At 45.0% G+C, this 21,170-nt stretch overlaps 1 protein-coding gene across 3 annotated transcripts in view; it reads right to left on the bottom strand.

Annotated features, from left to right (window-relative positions):
• Positions 1–21,170, bottom strand: part of LOC118398895 (1-phosphatidylinositol 4,5-bisphosphate phosphodiesterase epsilon-1-like) — a 41,877-nt gene that overhangs the window by 12,651 nt on the left and 8,056 nt on the right. For all 3 annotated transcript variants that reach the window (XM_035794696.2, XM_035794698.2, XM_035794697.2), the window contains exons 3-16: positions 14,608–14,902; positions 13,958–14,277; positions 11,053–11,198; positions 10,710–10,965; positions 9,229–9,449; positions 8,164–8,890; positions 7,791–7,973; positions 7,286–7,527; positions 6,740–6,862; positions 6,389–6,525; positions 1,308–1,546; positions 1,144–1,205; positions 836–1,001; positions 439–546 (exon numbers count right to left, since the gene is read on the bottom strand). In XM_035794696.2, coding sequence (XP_035650589.1) covers positions 439–546; positions 836–1,001; positions 1,144–1,205; positions 1,308–1,546; positions 6,389–6,525; positions 6,740–6,862; positions 7,286–7,527; positions 7,791–7,973; positions 8,164–8,890; positions 9,229–9,449; positions 10,710–10,965; positions 11,053–11,198; positions 13,958–14,277; positions 14,608–14,902 — 3,225 coding nt within the window. The remainder of the gene's footprint in view (positions 1–438; positions 547–835; positions 1,002–1,143; positions 1,206–1,307; positions 1,547–6,388; positions 6,526–6,739; positions 6,863–7,285; positions 7,528–7,790; positions 7,974–8,163; positions 8,891–9,228; positions 9,450–10,709; positions 10,966–11,052; positions 11,199–13,957; positions 14,278–14,607; positions 14,903–21,170) is intronic.

Genomic DNA, 21,170 nt, shown 5'->3' with positions numbered 1-21,170 from the left:
AATGGGAGTAGGAACTGGATTACATGTGCGGCAGGTAGCCTAGCGGTTAGAGAGGCGAGCCAACAACTGGTGGGTTGCCAGTTTGAACCCCGGTTCTGACAGAAAAAATCTGTCGGGAAGTGAGCTGGCAACCCAAAATATTGCTGCTATCAAATCCTAGATGCTGTTGTGCCCTTGAGCAAGGCACTTATCCCCCCACAATAACAGCCTCCCGGGTGCCCAGTGTGGCACCCTACACCTCTCCAAAACTGGTCTATGTATGTGTGTGTCTTTCGGAGGGGTTGGGTTATAAGCGAAAGTCACATTTCGGTTGTAACTTGTGTGTAATTGACCAATAAAGTGATCTTATCTTTTTGAGTTCAACTCAACTCAAACCAACTCAACTCTGTTCAATTCAACCAAACTGTATTAAACTCAGATCAACTCTACTCAACACACCTTGAAGGGTATGCGGGTAGTGAGGGTGTGTCCATGATAGATGATTGGTATGCCATCGTCTCCATCCCAACAGTCCAGTTCAACACTCCTGCATCCCTGCAGGAGCACCTGAGACAACAAGAAACCAAACAAACAATAATGTAGCGACCTTAGCATCACACCTAGAGACCTCTATGGCTTGGATCAAGAAGGTTTGGATCTCTTGATGTAATTGGATAAGACGCAAGGACTCAGGTTCAAGCCCTGGTAGGGCTTCCCTCCAAATTTGCTACAGGAAAGGCATTTCACTGACAGTTTATCAGCACAACAGCTGTATTGCTGTACACTGAATCGGTTTGAGAAAATAACATTACATGGCGTATTATCCCCATGGTAATACCGAGTGTTCTGTTCTCACCTGGCTGTACAGCTCCACAGATGACTCTCCCTTGAGTTGGTGGGCAGTCAGGTAGGTGTTGTGTGATGTAGCGATGTAGTAGTAAGACAGAGGGTATTGGAGCTCTAACACATTCAGCTGAGACTCCTCCAGTTTGGAAGCAGAGTTGTCCTTGTCCATCAGATACCTTATAGCAGGGGAAAGCAAACCTAGGTTATTTCTGAATTGTGGTTCTTTTTGGCTCAGTTTGTAAGAGCATGGTGCTAGTAATGTCAGGGTCATGGGTTCAATTCCGGCAGGGATCACAAACACATACTAAAAATACTGACCGTGCAAATCCCTCAAAGGACATCCAGCCAATCTGACGCAAACTGGCAGACGGTTCAAATTTCTGGAATACATTAATTCAGTGGAAGATTGTCTGACAAAAGACAAAGTAGAAAGTATACACACACACATGCACAGACACCGACAATGACACACACACACACACCTGGATAATTCTTAAGACTTCATCATGCGAGTGGTTCTCTCCCTGACAGTTGACCAGGAAGTCATTGAGGTGCATGATGGTCATGCCCAGAGCTCCCAGCGAGACACTCTCCACGCCAGTACTGTTGGTCACGATGCTGGCTGCAGCTATGGCGTCTGAAATATGCTTCTGATTGTCTGACATGTGTCGCTTGATCCGGATGGAAAGGCCAAGATCCAGGCTGTTACGTGTCAGAAGGTCTAGTATGGAGGAAAATGCAAATAAATATTGATAGACTTGACTTCAAAGCAAATATGAGTAGCTAAGTATATCGGACGTCCTAGTCAGACGTCCTTTGTCCTCGTCTTGTCGTGTCCCATGTATATATATATTTACACCTTTCTTCGCATATCTTTTATATATTTTCTTTTCAAACTTCAAAACACTCTCCTGCAACCTGCCTCACCAATTTTATTTTTTATTTTTTATTTACCTCAAATTTGAAATCCACAATAGAAGCTAACCAGAAGCTAGCCAGAAGCTAGCCAGTTTACTGGCTAACGTTAGTATTCAGCTAACCACGCTTTGTGGTCATCAGCTATCCTGTAGCTCGAAAAGCTATCGACAGTTTTGTACGACTCAGACCAGAACATACCGGACCTATTTTTCTCTCCATATCCCCAGATTTCAACCACAAGCTCTGGACATTTACACCTGGATCTCGCAGCTAGCTAGCTGCTATCCGTGTGACTATTGGCTTACGTCGATCCCGGAGCAAACATCAATTATTCCTGAGCTAGCCAGCTGAAGAGTTCCATCAGCCACTCCTGGGCTACAATCACCTATCAGGACCCATTTTACTGCCGATGCGGAGTCCCACCGGGCCTTCACGACTGGACTACCAACGTTATCTGCCCGAGGGAGTTATCCAACTGGCCCCTCCGACGCGACGTTACCTGAATGCCCATCTGCGGCCCGCTAATCGTTAGCTGTCTTATCGGCTGCTATCTGAATAGGTCTATCGGACAATTTTTCTTGGGTCACTATAACAATATCTATTTTGCCAATTGGATTGATCCCCTCTACCACACGGAACCCCACTAATCTACCGACGGAAATGCATGAGGTGGCTAAAAACAGACCTCCATCCTCTGCTAGCTTGCTACCGATGGCCCGGCTAGCTGTCTGAATCGCCGTTATCCCAACCAACCTCACTACTCACTGGACCCTTATGATCACTCGACTAAGCATGCCTCTCCTTATAATGTCAATATATCTTGTCCATTGCTGTTCTGGTTGGTGTTTATTGGCTTATTTCACTGTAGAGCCTCTAGCCCTGCTCACTATACCTTATCCAACCTTTCAGTTCCACCACCCACACATGCGATGACATAACCTGGTTTCAATGATGTTTCTAGAGACAATATCTCTCTCATCATCACTAAATACCTAAGTTTACCTCCACTGTATTCACATCCTACCATACCTTTGTCTGTACATTATACCTTGAAGATATTTTATCGCCCCCAGAAACCTCCTTTTACTCTCTGTTCCAGACATTCTAGACGACCAATTCTCATAGCTTTTAGCCGTACCCTTATCCTAGTCCCCAATCTGTTCCTCTGGTGATGTAGAGGGGAATCCAGGCCCTGCATTGCCTAGCTCCACTCCTATTCCCCAGGCGCTCTCTTTTGATGACTTCTGTAACCATAATAGCCTTGGTTTCATGCATGTTAACATTAGAAGCCTCCTCCCTAAGTTTGTTTTATTCACTGCTTTAGCACACTCTGCCAACCCAGATGTTCTAGCCGTGTCTGAATCCTGGCTTAGGAAGACCACCAAAAATTCTGAAATCTTCATCCCTAACTACAACATTTTCAGACAAGATAGAACGGCCAAAGGGGGCGGTGTTGCAATCTACTGCAAAGATAGCCTGCAGAGGTCTGTCCTACTATCCAGGTCTGTCCCCAAACAATTTGAACTTCTACTTTTAAAAATCCACCTCTGTAAAAACAAGTCTCTCACCGTCGCCGCCTGCTATAGACCAGCCTCTCCCCCCAGTTGTGCTCTGGACACCATATGTGAACTGATTGCCCCCCAGCTATCTTCAGAGCTCGTGCTGCAAGGCGACCTAAACTGGAAAATGCTTAACACCCCAGCCATCCTACAATCTAAGCTTGATGCCCTCAATCTCACACAAATTATCAATGAACCTACCAGGTACCACCCCAAAGCCGTAAACACGGGCACCCTCATAGATATCATCCTAACTTGCCCTCTAAATACACCTCTGCTGCTGTTTTCAACCAAGATCTCAGCGATCACTGCCTCATTGCCTGCATCCGTAATGGCTCAGCGGTCAAACGACCTCCACTCATTACTGTCAAACGCTCCCTGAAACACTTCTACGAGCAGGCCTTTCTAATCGACCTGGCCGGGGTATCCTGGAAGGATATTGATCTCATCCCGTCAGTAGAGGATGCCTGGTTATTGTTTTTAAATGCCTTCCTCACCATCTTAAATAAACATGCCCCATTCAAGAAATTTAGAACGAGGAACAAATATAGCCCTTGGTTCTCTCCAGACCTGACTGCCCTTAACCAACACAAAAACATCCTATTAGTTCTGCATTAACATCGAGCAGTCCCCATGATATACAACTTTTCAGGGAAGCTAGAAACCAATATACACAGGCAGTTAGAAAAGCCAAGGCTTGCTTTTTCAAACAAAAATTTGCTTCCTGCAACAAAAAACTCAAAAAAGTTCTGGGACACTGTAAAGTCCATGGAGAATAAGAACACCTCCTCCCAGCTGCCCACTGCACTGAGGATAGAAAACACTGTCACCACCGATAAATCCACTATAATTGAGAATTTCAATAACCATTTTTCTACGACTGGCCATGCTTTTCACCTGGCTACCCCTAACCCTGTCAACAGCACTGCACCCCCCACAGCAACTCTCCCAAGCCTTCCCCATTTCTCCTTCTCCCAAATCCAGTCAGCTGATGTTCTGAAAGAGTTGCAAAATCTGGACCCCTACAAATCAGCCGGGCTAGACAATTTGGACCCTTTCTTTCTAAAATTATCTGCCGAAATTGTTGCCACCCCTATTACTAGCCCGTTCAACCTCTCTTTTGTGTCGTCTGAGATTCCCAAAGATTGGAAAGCAGCTGCGGTCATCCCCCTCTTCAAAGGGGGGGGGGGACACTCTTGACCCAAACTGCTACAGACCTATATCTATCCTACCCTGCCTTTCTAAGGTCTTCGAATGCCAAGTCAACAAACAGATTACCAACCATTTAGAATCCCACCATACCTTCTCCGCTATGCAATCTGGTTTCAGAGCTGGTCATGGGTGCACCTCAGCCACGCTCAAGGTCCTAAACGATATCTTAACCGCCATTGATAAGAAACAATACTGTGCAGCCGTATTCATTGGCCTGGCAAAGGCTTTCGACTCTGTCAATCACCACATCCTCATCGGCAGACTCGATAGCCTTGGTTTCTCAAATGATTGCCTCGCCTGGTTCACCAACTACTTCTCTGATAGAGTTCAGTGTGTCAAATCGGAGGGCCTGTTGTCCATGCCTCTGGCAGTCTCTATGGGGGTGCCACAGGGTTCAATTCTTGGACCGACTCTCTTCTCTGTATACATCAATGATGTTGCTCTTGCTGCTGGTGAGTCTGTATACTTCTGGCCCTTCTTTGGACACTGTTAACAACCCTCCAGGCAAGCTTCAATGCCATACAACTCTCCTTCCGTGGCCTCCAATTGCTCTTAAATATAAGTAAAACTAAATGCATGCTCTTCAACCGATCGCTGCCTGCACCTGCCCGCCTGTCCAACATCACTAATCTGGACGGTTCTGACTTAGAATATGTGGATAACTACAAATACATAGGTGTCTGGTTAGACTATAAACTCTCCTTCCAGACTCACATCAAACATCTCCAATCCAAAGTTAAATCTAGAATTGGCTTCCTATTTCGCAACAAACCCTCCTTCACTCATGCTGCCAAACATACCCTTGTAAAACTGACCACCATACCGAGTCATTTACAAAATAGCCTCCAATACCCTACTCAATAAATTGGATGCAGTCTATCACAGTGCCATCCGTTTTGTCACCAAAGCCCCATATACTACCCACCACTGTGACCTGTACGCTCTCGTTGGCTGGCCCTCGCTTCATGCTCGTCGCCAAACCCACTGGCTCCAGGTCATATACAAGACCCTGCTAGGTAAAGTCCCCCCTTATCTCAGCTCGCTGGTCACCATAGCATCTCCCACCTGTAGCACACACTCCAGCAGGTATATCTCTCTAGCCACCCCCAAAACCAATTCTTCCTTTGGCCGCCTCTCCTTCCAGTTCTCTGCTGCCAATGACTGGAACGAACTACAAACATTTCTGAAACTGGAAACACTTATCTCCCTCACTAGCTTTAAGCACCAGCTGTCAGAGCAGCTCACAGATTACTGCACCTGTACATAGCCCATCCATAATTTAGCCCAAACAACTACCTCTCCCCCTACTGTATTTATTTATTTATTTTTGCTCCTTTGCACCTCATTATTTCTATCTCTACCTTGCACATTCTTCCACTGCAAATCTACCATTCCAGTGTTTTACTTGCTATATTGTATTTCCTTCGCCATTTCATGGCCTTTTTTCTTTGCCTTTACCTCCCTTATCTCACCTCATTTGCTCACATTGTATATAAACTTATTTTTCTACAGTATTATTGACTGTATGTTTGTTTTACTCCATGTGTAACTCTGTGTTGTTGTATGTGTCGAACTGCTTTGCTTTATCAACTTGCCTACCTGGTTAAATAAAGTTTAAATTAAAAAATACGTTAGGGCACTTAAGGGCTTTTCACACTGCACATTTTCTGAGCTTCCTGTGAGTTTGTAGTTTGAAGATGATTATTTCTAGCCTGCTGTTATTTCTAGCCCTTTTCCAGATCTGTTTTTCTCACCAATGCCAGTGGTCCGTAGCAAGCCAAGCATTACTATACAACACATACAGATCTGGGACCAGGCTACATTACTCCTATAGAATCTAAATGGAATTGACCCCAACTGGGCAGGTAACTCACCCAGGTCTGGCTGCAGTTCTGTGACTGTGTCGTCGATGCTGAGGTGAGTGTAGAGAGGAGCAGGCTCAGAGGCAGACTGACCACAGGGCACAGCATGGGCATCAAACACATCTTTCAGGTCCTTACGACTCCGGATACTACTCACCAACATGGGAACAAAATATGTAGGTCCCAATTCACTCAATTGTAGGTCATGCTAGTGAGCAAATCAAGCACACCACTGAAAGCCCTATCTGGAATGCCACAATCTGCCATTGATTAAATACTGGGAAAGGAATGTACATTTTATCAACAGTTAATTTATTACAATTTACAGCATAGAAAGATTCATGTTGAGTTAGAGCAGATTACCTGAAGGACTTAAAGAGCTCAATAAACTCAGTAAAGCTCATGGTGCCATCTGATACCATGAGGTTCTGGAAGCTCTTTGATTGGCTCTTACCCCGGCTAGGTAGTGTCTGATTGGGCCTATTACTGAAGCGAGAAGCCAATAAAAATCCACATTAAAAGAGATGTTATGTGTACCGAATTCCAGCACAAACATCCTCACACACAAATGAATGAAACATTAAGCATATACACACTCACACACTTAAGCAATAAGGCATGAGGGGGTGTGATATATGGCCAATATATCACACCTAAGGGCTGTTCTTATCCACTGCGCAATGTGGAGTGCCTGGATACAGCCCTTAGCTGTGGTATATTGGCCATATACCACAAACCCCAGAGGTGTCTTATTGCTATTATAAAACTGATTACAAACGTAATTAGAGCAGTAAAAATAAATGCTTTGTCATACCCGGGGTATATACCACGGCTGTCAGCCAATCAGCATTCAGGGCTCAAACCACTCAGTTTATAATGAAGAATATACCCCACTTTGTAGCATATTACCCCGGTTGAGCCTTCTGATTGGAGGCTGAGGATGAGGAGGAGATGGAGGAGGAAGATGTGCTAATGACCATGGATCTACTGCTGGAGGGGGAGAGAGGCCCTGGGAAACCATAGGAGCTGTTGTCATCTTGTTCTTGGTCCATGTTGTCTGTTGGGTCCGGTGCACTCCGTACTAAGATATCCCAACCACTCTTCACCTTATGTGACACCATCTCATCATCTGTGGCATCCCCACTGTCCCCCTATCACCATAAACACACACACACACACACACACACACACACACACACACACACACACACACACACACACACACACACACACACACACACACACACACACACACACACACACACACACACACACACACACACACACACACACACACACACACACACAAACAATTTAGTTATTTTATTGAAACTGGCTCAACATGCTCTTCCAACCCAGCACCAGGAATTTGTACAGGAGTTCTCTAATCTCCACTGAAAATATGTTTTCTCACCCTAGTCACAGCCTTCTTTTTCTTTTTATTAGAGCTACCAGTCTTCTGATTGGAGGTCACAGTGAGATGGCTGCTCTTCTGAGCTCCAGACTTCTCCATGCTACCAGCACCCACACTCCATCTCCTGCCTCCAAACAGCTCGATGGCCTGGGCTAGTGTCGGACCCTCGTACCTGCCATCCTCCTAGAAGACAGAGAAATACTGTTGAAGTGCTCGAGTCCAGGACTCACTCGTGTCACGATTTTCATGACTGGTGACACCATTAGTGTCACCTGTAGTGACTCTGACTCAGACTGGAACACTATGGAATTGGGATTTAACTCTGACCTGAGGTTTAGTAACTTGACTCCATCACTACATCACAGTCCCTCACCTGATAGAGGTTGATGTACTTCCTACGGAGCCACTGCAGCCTTTGATCAGGGAACCTCCTCATCCTCCTGTGAGCAGCTAACAGGGCCTGCAGCCCAGAATACACCATCCTAGCTGTGTTTCTGGGGGCCACAAAGTGTAATAACCTATTGTCTGTTGTGTGGAGCCCATAGAGTAGAGTCACCCCACACTCCTCCAGGCTCAACCCACATGAGAGCTTGTTCTGCAGGCATACCGCCTGAATGTCAGCCCCTGGATGGCCCATGAAGACAGCTTTAGCCACGGAGAGATCCAGGAATCCATCCGCCAGGCCTTTCAGTATGGACTGCCCGCAGTACTGAGGCCTGTAGTGGGGGAGGGTCTGACCACCAGCCCCTGACCCGGTGGGGCTCCGAAGCTTGGATGAGTCAGGGACAGAGCTAGAACCAGGGAGGCCCCCACCGCCACTGTGGAGCTTGGCCCAAGTGAGGACACAATTGTCAGGTTGGAGTCTGAGCAGGCAGCGGGCGGTGAGGTGGGAGTCCTGATCGTAATGGATCACAGTAGCGCCCTGCTGGAGGAAGTGCTGCACGTGGGGCTGGAGGGTAAGGATGTACCAGGGGATGAGCTCCGTACCATGGGCAAATGCCTTCTGAGTCCTCTCACCACTACCCTGGAGGTCTGGGTCTTTGCCCTGTGATAGGTCAGATGGGTCACCCGCAGAGTCGGAGAGATCGCCCACGGTGAACCTGACCAATTGCGGAGAAGAGGGTTTTCAGGAGAGGAAAATTACCCCCCAAAAACATTCAAATTAATGCAGATTATATACAATTAGACACCAACACAAATATTTCTAAAAATGCAAAATGCTAAACAAATGATAATGCATTGACAATTAAATTTAACACAATTAAATATTGAAATGAGGAGCCAACTTCACCTAGCTTGTATCAGATAGCAGATCAACTTATTGTATGGTGTTGTGGTACCAATGTTTCCACATTTTATTGACACTCTTTAGCACAATCTATGCCAAAATCAAGCACAATCCACAAAAAAGTTAGGTGCTTCCATTGTGAACACTTACTGGTTGCGGTAGCCGTCCATGAAGGAGTTTTTACGTGAACCAGGGATGCTCCCATCACCAGCCCCTCCGGACTCCTCCCCATCCTCAGACTCCATACTGCGGTTGCAGCTACGGATGGTCTGTAGGATGTTATTGACAGTTCCTTCCTTCTCTTGTTGGTTAAGCCCATCTGGCCCCGCCCGTTGCAGGAAGTTGTCCTGTCCGTTGTAGTCAGAGAGAAACTATGGAAAGAAGACATGGTGGTGTTTAGATTGGGAACAGTTACTAAAGTATATTCATGATGAGTCGGGTTGTGTGGAGAATCACTTTTGGCCTAAAGGGATGGACTTTGATAAGAAAAAGGTCTAGAACTCACTAAGAACGTAATTGGTCCACCCACACGCAAACAGTTGCGAAGAAGGCATGACAGCGCCTCTTCCCCCTCAGGAGGTTGAGAAGATTTGGCATGGGCCCTCAAATGCTCAAAAGGTTCTACAGCTGCACCATCGAGAGTATCTTGATTGGCTGCATCACTGCTTGGTATGGAAACTGCACAGCCCTTGATTACATGGTGCTACAGCTAGTGGTGTGGACAGCCCAGTACATCTCTGGGGCCCAGCTCCCTGGACCTCTATATCAGGCGGTGTGAAAGGACATTTTTAAAGACTCCAGCCACCAAAGCCATAGACTGTTCTCTCTGTTTCCGCACGGCAAGCAGTACCAGAGCAACAAGTCTGACACCAACAGTCTCCTGAACAGCTTCTATTCCCAAGCCATAACACTGCTAAATAGCTAACAAAATGGCTACACAGACTAGCTGCATTGAGCCTTCCATTTTGTTTTTATTTTCCAACTGACTATGCACACTGGCACACTCACTATATCCACACTCTACACACTCACTCACACATACACACACTGACAATCCAACACACATACACGCACATGCACACACACACATTTCATTTGCTCACACACACATAACACGCACACACGTTCATACAACCATCCCACACGCTGCTGCTACTCTGTCTATAATATATCCTGATGCCTAGTCACCTTACCCCTACACATATCTACCCCTATTCAACTCCAGTATCCCTGCACATTGTAAATATGGTATTGGCACTGACCCTATATATAGCTTCTTACTTTCTCATGCTCTTCTTATTTCTATTTCTTGTGTTTTTGTTCTACTTTACTTTTTTTGATAGTACTAAAAATATTGATTACTGCATTGTTGGGGAAGAGTTTGCAAGAAAGGCATTTTACTATACTTGGGCACGTGACAAAACAATTTGAAATGTTAACCTTGTTATTTAAATGTCTTGTAAGGAATATCACAGAAGGAAGTATGGGAAACAACAGGTGAAAACATGTGCAGTGATGTCAATGCTCTAACTTGATCCTAGATATGTTTTTACTGTCTTGACAACTCCTATGGCCATTGTCACACCCCCCAAACAGATCTGGGAGCCGGCGAAAAATGTATCATTCCTTACCTCCACAGAGTCCTGTGAGCTGAGGCGTGGTCTGAGGCTGATCAGGCTAGCTGCTCCATCCAGGGCCTCCCCTAGCTCTCTCAGAAAGACCCCACAGAAGGGCACTACCCTGCAGCCCGGGATGTGGAGGGCACGCGAGACCACCTTCCTGTACTCTGCAGACGTCTCGTGGTGCGCCATAGCATCCTTCAGAGCACGCATGGTCTCGATGTTCGACTGCTCCATGAACTGCCACATCTTAAGCACCTTGCGAGACCTGAAGGGTAGGATGGGGGAGATGCTGAGTGTGAATAGAGAGATGTAGAGTGTTCCCTTGAATAATTGGTTCTATCCTTGTTTCTACCTGAGTCCAGCCAGGAACTCCATGACGGTGTTATAGTTTCCCATGTTCCAACAGCACCTGGCCACATGGACCAGACATGAGAACACCTCTCTCTTCTCCTCCATAGAACCGGCTGTCATAATCATCCACGTCACCCAGGAGCTCACCTGGAAAATACAGTAAATATACGTGTAGCAAACTGGGTGTGAATCCTGGGTTACCTTTGTGCAACAGGACTGTGTTAGCCTATTGAGCTGAAGCCAAGGCATTAGCTCTGGAAGCCAACACAAGTCTTCAGGGGCCTCATTTAAAACCTTTGCATATATTTCTTGCTCAATTTCTGTATGTGTCATTTCTGAAAAGTCTGTGCACATACTATACATACAGTTGAAGTCGGAAGTTTACATACACTTAGATTGGAGTCATTAAAACTTGTTTTTCAACCACTCCATAAATTTCTTGTTATCAAACTATAGTTTTGGCAGGTCGGTTAGGACATCTACTTTGTGTATGGCACAAGTAATTTTTCCAACAAGATTATTTAACTTATAATTCACTGTATCACAATTCCAGTGGGTCAGAGGTTTACATACATTAAATTGACTGTGCCTTTAAACAGCTTGGAAAGAAGCTGAGACACAGCAGGTTAGTTCCCAGCTAGCACATTTGGTTCCTTTGAAGTTGTGGGAACGTATGTTTTTGGTTTCCCATTGGTTCTGGGAACGAAGCCATAAGTTTCCTGACCTGTAAAATTGAGCCATTATTTTTACATTCTTAAAATGGAAGTAAAAATTGAGTCTGTTCTGGGAACGTCAGTGGTGAAGGGAGGTTCTGAGAACATTTTACTATGGTTCCCTGAAAGTCTTCCTGGGAGGTTTTATTAATGTTATGAGAACGGTTTATGATTGTTTTTTTTTTATCATGTTCTGCTATATATTACACTGCTAGCTTAGGTTAGAGATAGAGGATAGAGAGAGTGTTTATGGTGAGAACGGAATGTATATGTTTGTAAATAATATTATTAGAAAGTTCTTTGAACATTTATTGTGTTTTTTATTGAATTTATTGAATAAGTTGTCCTCGATAGGCCTGAGCTCTGACGCCTGTGTCACGGATCCCTCTGGAACTTTCATTGTGCACACCTGGTCCCTTTTCCCACTGATTGTATTTGTATATATGTGCCCTTTGTTCACCATGGTGGTGTCGGTTATTGTTACTATGTCCGTTGGTGTGTGTGTGTACCTGTGCTGTGTGTTTTAGGCTTTCGTGCCCAGCATTCTCACATAGGTATTCCTCTTGTCCAGATGGGTTAGGGCAGTGTGCAGTGTGGTTGAGATTGCATCGTCTGTGGACCTATTTGGGCGGTAAGCAAATTGGAGTGGGTCTAGGGTGTCAGGTAGGGTGGAGGTGATATGGTAGGGTGGAGGTGGAGGGTGGAGGGTGGAGGTGATATGGTAGGGTATGGTAGGGTATGGTATGGTAGGGTGGAGGTGATATGGTAGGGTATGGTAGGGTATGGTATGGTAGGGTGGAGGTGATATGGTAGGGTATGGTAGGGTATGGTATGGTAGGGTGGAGGTGATATGGTAGGGTATGGTAGGGTATGGTATGGTAGGGTGGAGGTGATATGGTAGGGTATGGTAGGGTATGGTATGGTAGGGTGGAGGTGATATGGTAGGGTATGGTAGGGTAGGGTATGGTAGGGTGGAGGTGATATGGTAGGGTATGGTAGGGTATGGTAGGGTGGAGGTGATATGGTAGGGTATGGTAGGGTATGGTATGGTATGGTATGGTAGGGTGGAGGTGATATGGTAGGGTATGGTAGGGTATAGTAGGGTGGAGGTGATATGGTAGGGTATGGTAGGGTATGGTATGGTATGGTAGGGTGGAGGTGATATGGTAGGGTATGGTAGGGTATGGTAGGGTATGGTATGGTAGGGTGGAGGTGATATGGTAGGGTATGGTAGGGTATGGTAGGGTATGGTATGGTAGGGTGGAGGTGATAAAATCCAATGGTCAATCTGTAAAAAAGTCAACTCCATCTATTTACGGATTATATTATTATGTATGTTATTATTATGTATGTTATTGCCCCGAATGTTAATCTGGCTGTGTCAAAACTACAGTCAGATTTTATATCTATGCAGGAATCCCTTGATAATTTAAAACTTGTGCTTAATTCAGGCAAAATGAAATACATGTTATTTTTACACTCTCGTAAGAATGTTTCAGATGAACTATGTTCACTCATTAGATGGTTCTCCAATCAAACATGTTCCTGTATATAAATACTTAGGTATTTGGATTGATATGGATTTGACATTTAAAAAAACATATAAATGAGCTGGTTAATTAGCTTAGATGTAAGGTTTGTTGGCCTAAGCAAATTAATATCCATGTGTCCAATGATGTATTGTTGTGTGTGATGTATTGTTGTCTCTGCCTTCCTGCCCTTTGTGCTGTTGTCTTAGATGTAAAGTAGTCTTTTTCTACAGAAATAAATCATGCCTTCTCTGAGCAGTAGGAAGCAGATTATTCAGTCAACCTTTTTATCTGTTCTTGATTATAGTTATATCATTTATCAATGTGGAGCTGCTACTACTCTTAAACCTTTGTATGCAATCTACTATAGTGCCCTTCATTTTGTTACAGGTGACAGTTTTGATACTCATCACTGCATCCTGTATCAGAAGGTCGGCTGGACTTCGCTAAAGACCATAGATTTCTACATTACTCACTTTTTGTTGCCCTTCTTCATAAACTTCCGCCTTATCAAACTTTGCTGATGGAGTATAGACACCTGAGTCACCTAACCCATTCACAGGACTGGTTAACTCTATAGGTTCCTACAGTAGGGTCTCCACCAAGCTAGGTAAATCTGCTTTAAGTTTTAATGCACCGTATTGCTGAGTTATGTCTCTCTCACCTCATTGAATCTTGTGACCAGGTCCTCTACAGCATTGTGGGGCCGTCTGCAGCCAGCCATAAGATGGGGTTGTCCAGGTTGGTGTGCCTGCCCCTGGGGCTGTGGCTGATCAGGGCCACCCAGGTCGAGAGTGAGGAAACAGAGGTAGTCCAGGGGTAAGATCCGGCTGTATAGATGCAGCTCCTGCTCCATGAGGACGTAGGCCATCTCCTCCGGGAAACTGACCAGGGGACAGAGGTCAGACAGCTCCTTGTTGACCTCTGTCAGCGGAGCTGCCGGCACCACACTGGACCCCGCCATGGGGGAGTGCAGCTGGCGCTCTGAGGGGGAGGGAGGAAATAGGAAATGGGGAGGGTGAAGGGTGAAGGGTGAAGGAGGAAGGAGGAGGGAGGGGAGGGAGGGTGAGTCAAGAGGGAGTTAAGTCAGGAGGAACATACTGTACATATTGTTTCTGAATTCCAATGTGTCCCCTAGCCCCTACTCATAGACACTTCCTGTAGAACTGAATGGATCATCCTTCTCTCTGATAAGTCAGGTAGTATTTGAACCACATTTGGTTAATATACATGTCATTTAATTTATTATGTAAGCTGACTTGATTCAATGTTTAATCAACTTGAATTTCATAAGATTCATATTGGATATGGGACCTTTCAGGACAGCCCAGCCCAATGGACTTGTGGTGATACAGGGAGGAGAGTCGTTGTCTCCCCTGTTGCCGATGGACAGAACCACTTCCAGGAGGGTCCCTGAAATGTAGGCAGAAACGTCAGTCCTCTGTAGGGTTGCTCGGTAGCTAGACGCCCCTCCTCCTCCTGGCCATGGCAATGTGGCCCTCCCACGACACAGATCCCTCCTCTCGGCAGACGACAGCAGCTTCCTGGAGGAAAGGAGTAGCTCTCCGGATCTGGCCACCCTTACTTCAGCACTCAGAGCATGGCATGCCTGGGAAGACAGAAGGAAGATAGTCGTGTTCAGCAAGGCAAAACGTTTTGCTACGGAAAACAATTATCTTTGTTGTCATTGGACAAGTTCAGATAGTAGTCCCTAAATGTTAAAAACCTACTGAACACACTGAAAAAATGTGGAATGGGTCCTCAGATCCTCAAAAAGTTCTAGAGCTGCACCTTCGAGAGCATCCTGACTGGCTGCATCATCGTCTGGTATGGCAACTGCTCAGCATCCCACCCCAAGGCGCTACAGAAGGTAGTGCGTATTGCCCAGTTCATCACTGCGGCCAAGCTTCCTGCCATCCTGGATCTCTATACCAGGCGGTGTCAGATGAAGGCCCTAAAAATGGTCAAAGTCGCCAGCCACCCTAGTCATAGACTGACCTCTCTGCTACTGCACTGCAAGCCATACCTGAGCGCCAAATCTAGGTCCAAAAGGCTACTTAACAGCTTCTAACCCCAAACCACAAAACTGCTGAACACTTAATAAAATGGTTACCCGTACTATTTGCATTGGACCCCCCTTTTTTTACTCTGCTGCTACTTGCTGTTTATTATCTATGCATCGTCACTTTACCCCTACCTACATGTACATATTAAATGATTTGTATTCCATGTTAGCCTGACAAAATCTATATGAAGTGTCTGTCTGCTTCTGAAATGCAACTTGGCAGTTAGTCTAATATCAATACATTGTTGTTTGTCGAATGCATTTGTTTGAGCATTAAAATAGTGTGAAAGTGAGGGTTGTGATATTAACAACGATTCTCAGTCAACAAAGTAGTGCCATTATGAGGAAGAGGCTCTTCTGTTGCTAGGTGACACATCTAAAGACAGTGCACCAAAAGCCCCATAACAATTGTGTCACAAACACCTTTAAACCCCCACTCCCCTCTCTGCCTTGTCCCTGGCTCTTGGACCAACAGTACTAAGCTCTTTAGCTACATGGGAAAACCTGATTGATGTGAACCAACCTAATCAAGCAACAGGTATTTTGGTCAGACCACATGGAGAGACCGTAGTAGAAATGTATTGCTTTAGTTTCTGATCCGTGTATATGACATGTAAGTATTTCAATTCTCACATTGTAGCATTGTTGCATGTTAGCTGTAGGGAGATTGTGGAAATAGTACCCAATTGTCATACTTCAGTAAAAGTAAAGATACCTTAATAGAAAATGACTCAAGTAAACGTGAATACTATTTTAGTGAATGTCTAAAATTATTTTTTTTTATTAAAAAAAAGAAGCTTAAGTATCAAAATTAAAAGTATAAATAATTTCAAATTTCTTACATTAAGCATCGTTACATTAAGCCAACCAGACGGCACAATTTTTATAGTTATTATTTATTTACGGATAGCTAGGGGCACACTCCAACACTTAGACATAATTTACTAAAGAAGCATTTGTATTTAGTGAGTCTGCCAGATCAGAGGCAGTATGGATGAACATGTTCTCTTGATAAGTGTTCGAATTGGACCATTTTCCAGTCCTGCTAAGCATTCAAAATGTAACGAGTACTTTTAGGTGTCAGGGAAAATGTATGGAGTAAAAAGTACATTATTTTCTTAAGGAATGTAGTGAAAAAAACATTGTCAAAAAAAAAAATATATATATATGCCATTTAGCAGACGCTTTTATCCAAAGCGACTTACAGTCATGTGTGCATACATTCTACGTATGGGTGGTCCCGGGAATTGAACCCACTACCCTGGCGTTACAAGCGCCATGCTCTACCAACTGAGCTACAGAAGGACCACAATATAAATAGTAAAGTAAAGTACAGATTAAGTAGTACTTTAAAGTATTTACTTAAGTACTTTACACCACTGGCTGTAGGTAAACCCTCTGATCCTGTAAAAATAATACAAACATTAAAGAATGAAGTAAGCTTTATGAGACATCTTTTTGAGTGCGGACCCACACCTTTTTGCTTATCTAAACCCTCTGAACCTGGGGAGATGGTTGTTGGCCAGTATGTGGAAAGATGAGAGGGAAGGTCAGCACCCTTGAAGGGCGCCCACCACCATAGCCCCTCGCAAACTGTGTATTTTACCCAGTGTTGGGAGAGAGAGTGGAGACAGGGAGCAACCCCCTACCACCACCATCACCACCAATCCTGAGGACCTCTAGCCCAAAACCTCCACCAACCCTCTGTAGGACTCAGGACATCCAGCCCGCACCCCCCCTCCTCTCCAGTCCCCTTTGGCTGTTAGTCAGTATGGGGAGAGAGAGAAGTCAGGGAAGCAGATCCAGCTGGCAGAGCCTAACAGACATTGTGCTTTAGCTAAACCAAATATTTACTCCCTGGAGTCGAATATTCAGAAATTATATTCACATCATCCTCACAGCACTTTATCCTCCTTCGGTTCCTTTAAAGGGTATGGAACTCATAGTCATAAATTATGTTATTCTCTCCAACACATGAATGAACGCACTAATGAACAGACGTATGCATGCACCAGACACACACACACACACACACACACACACACACACACACACACACACACACACACACACACACACGCACGCACGCACGCACGCACGCACGCACGCACGCACGCACGCACGCACGCACGCACGCACGCACGCACGCACGCACGCACGCACGCACGCACGCACGCACGCACGCACGCACGCACACACACACACACACACACACACACACACACACACACACACACACACACACACACACACACACACACACACACACACACATGTTAATTCTTATAGAATGTCTTCCATTCTCCATACTTCTATATCTATGTGCAGATATCATACACAACAGGTTGTCTTCTTGCTTACAGATATAAAAGCCTTGAGAAATGGCTACATTGGTAAAAGTCAATAGCATCATTATTGACAGATTTGAATTGTGCTGTTGTTGATTTCTGTAACCCAACGGTTGCACCAATCATATTGTATGATGACAGTGTTTCCCAGAGGATTTCTTTCAGCAGTGGTGACAAGGGTGGGGTGCAGTGCTACTAGCAAAAAAAATGAAAGGTTATTTCAGAATATTTATGCAAATGTATTGGTTAAGTTATTGATCCCACTTTGTAGTATACCCCTCAGGTATGACATGCTAGCTCTTCCAATAGACTTCCAGTCTTTGAGCAAAGGACTATTCATTTAAAAGCGCGTATCGACAGCAATATATATATATTTAAAATTACATATTTACATTTACATTTAAGTAATTTAGCAGACGCTCTTATCCATATTGTTTTGCAGCGGTGGGCAATGAATATAAGGGAAACACTGTATGATGATGTCCTACTTCCAGTCTACCTTTGACAAAGTTAGCACATTTTTGCCTCGTCCCAGACTCCTAGTTGTGTCTGTGCTGTCTTGCCAATGACCAACGGCCATAGGAGTTTGCAAGACAGCACAAACAGATCTGAGACCAGGCTGTGCATCATTTAGTTTAGCATACCGACTGTATCATCTGAATGCTCAAGTGACTTGCTCTTTCCTCCAGCACTCTCTATGGCATGCATCTCAGGTCTGGAGAGCGTCAGGGCTGACTAAATATTTTGTTTTCCAGGACGTGTACGTCCCCTTGCCCGGACTGGCCTGGCCCGGCCTCCATCCTTATCAAGAATCAATCAGCCATGTTTAGACAGTCTGATACCTGCACAGCTCCACAGGCTCCACGGCCACATGCTTTATCAAACTCTGGGTCATGTTCATTAGGCACCAAACGTAAGAAAACGGATTTAAACAGTATACCTGAGGGGTATACTACAAATTGGGGTCAATAATTTAGCCAATACATTTGCATAAATATTCTGAAATAACCTTTTTTTTTTTAAAGATAAGCTTGAAATGGCCATGGTCTAATAGACTCGACAACCAAAAACACATATCTAAGTTTAGCTTTGAACCAAAAAATCTATTGTAATTTCTGGTGGTTTATCAGCTCCCTGGATTTGTCCAATAAGAACAGCTTATTTTTGTTTTCCGTAAGACATTTTTTTCCGAAAAACATTTTGCCATAATGAATAAGACCCAGCATGAGCTGGGCTGGACCAGAGGCCTCCCCAGACGTTGGGAGAATAATGAATAAGATCCAGCATGAGCTGGGCTGGACCAGAGGCCTCCCCAGACGTTGGGAGAATAATGAATAAGACCCAGCATGAGCTGGGCTCGACTATAGGCCTCCCCAGACTTTGGGAGAATAATGAATAAGACCCAGCATAAGCTGGGCTGGACCAGAGGCCTCCCCAGACGTTGGGAGAATAATGAATAAGACCCAGCATGAGCTGGGCTGGACTATAGGCCTCCCCAGACGTTGGGAGAATAATGAATAAGAACCAGCATGAGCTGGGCTGGACCAGAGGCCTCCCCAGACGCTGGGAGAATAGCCATCAATGGACCTCATTTGTCAAATAGTTGTGTGGTCAAATCTCTTCATTCTCTCTCAAAGCTCAGGATTTTGACCGATTTCAACGTGATCATAGGGTGCATCACAATTGTCTATAGTGGTGTCCTCTCTTCATTCGCTCTCCCTTCATTATGTCCTGATCATGAGGAAGGCGAGAGCTGTATGTTAGAAGAAGCCTTTAATATTTGCATCTGCCAGTCCATTTCTTTCATATCAGAGCAGGTGAAGAAAGCCTTGGTTATTGAGATATACAGTGTTATTATATTTGGTTTTGTCAATTTTGTAAAGTTTCAATATTTAAAAGAAGAAAATGAGTTGTAGTCCTACTTTCCATTCAGCTTGTTGCTAGTACTTGTACAATGATTTGTAGGTCTAAACCAATAACATTCTCTCTCAAATAGTAATAACTGTTTATTACCACCTGTCTTTAAACTACTGATAAACTCTTGACAACCCCTTTAGAAATGTTACATTAATGTTAAGTGTCAGTCAAATACCTTTCATATATTAAAAGTTAAACTCATGTAGTCAGTTTATACATTTCTGTCTGTTTAAATGAAACAGAACACATACTGTATGTTTAGTCTAGAGGGATGAGAGGGAACACCCTACTACATTTGATAAATGATTCATGGAGACCACCATCATCCCAGTCCCCAAGAAAGACAAGGTAACATGCCCAAATGACTATTGCCCCGTCGCACTCACCCCGGTCATAATGAAGTGCTTCGAGATGCTGGTCATGGCCCACATCAAGGCCTGCATGCCAGGCACACTGGACCCACTCAAATGTCCCTAACACTCCATGGATGATGCCATTTCCTTCATTATTCACACAGCCTCAATGCACCTGGACAAGAGGAACATCTATGTGAGAATGCTGTTCATTGACTACAGTTAAGCATTCAACACTATTGTTCCCTCCAAGCTCGACAACAAGTTCAGAGCCCTGGGTCTGGACACCACCCTCTGCAACTGGATCCTGTACGTCCTGACAGGCAGACCACGGGCTGTCAGGACTAGCAACAACACCTCCTCCACACTGACTCTTAACACAGGGGGCCCCCATGGGTGTCCCTTTGCTAAGTGGCTTTGCATGACACTAACTCCATCATGTGTTCACATGGCATTGTGGTGCCAGGACAACAACCTCTCCCTTAACGTCAGCAAAACAAAGGAGTTGATTGTTGACTTCAGGAAGCAGCATGGAACATGCCCTGATCCACGTCAATGGGACTGCAGTAGAGAGAGCAGTTTTAAGTTCCTTAGCGTCCACATCACCGAGGACTTGATATGGACCAACAACACCATCACTCTTATCAAGAGGGCACAACAGCATCTTTACTTCCTAAGGCAGCTGAAGAAGTACTGCATGTCACCCTGGGTCCTCTCCAAATACTACCGCTCCACCATCGAGAGCATCCTGACCGGTTGCATCACAGCCTGGTGTGGGAATTACTCCGTCCATAACCGCAAGGCCCTTCAGCGGGTGCCCCCACCCATCCAGGACATTTACTCAAAACTGTGCCTGAGGAAGGCCTGCAGCATCCTCAAGGACACCACACACCCCAGCCATGAGCTGTTCAAAGACTCCAGCCACCTTAGTCATATACTGTTCTCTCTGCTAACGCATGGCAAATGGTACCGGAGCGCCAAGTCCAGGTCCAAGAGGCTTCTAAACAGTTTCTACCCCCAAGCCATAAGACTCCTGAACACCTAATCAAATGGCCACCCAGACTATTTGCAATGCCCCCCCCCCCCCTCTTCTCCTCTAATACACTGCTACTACTCTCTGTTGTCATCTATGTATAGTTACTTTAATAACTCTGCCTACATGTACATATTACCTCAACTAACCGGTGCCCCCGG

The sequence above is a fragment of the Oncorhynchus keta genome, chromosome 2 (genome assembly GCF_023373465.1).
Source record: "Oncorhynchus keta strain PuntledgeMale-10-30-2019 chromosome 2, Oket_V2, whole genome shotgun sequence".
Classification (NCBI taxonomy): Eukaryota; Metazoa; Chordata; class Actinopteri; order Salmoniformes; family Salmonidae; genus Oncorhynchus; species Oncorhynchus keta.
The sequence above is the reverse complement of the archived record's forward strand: the minus strand, read 5'-3'. Positions and strand labels throughout refer to the sequence as shown.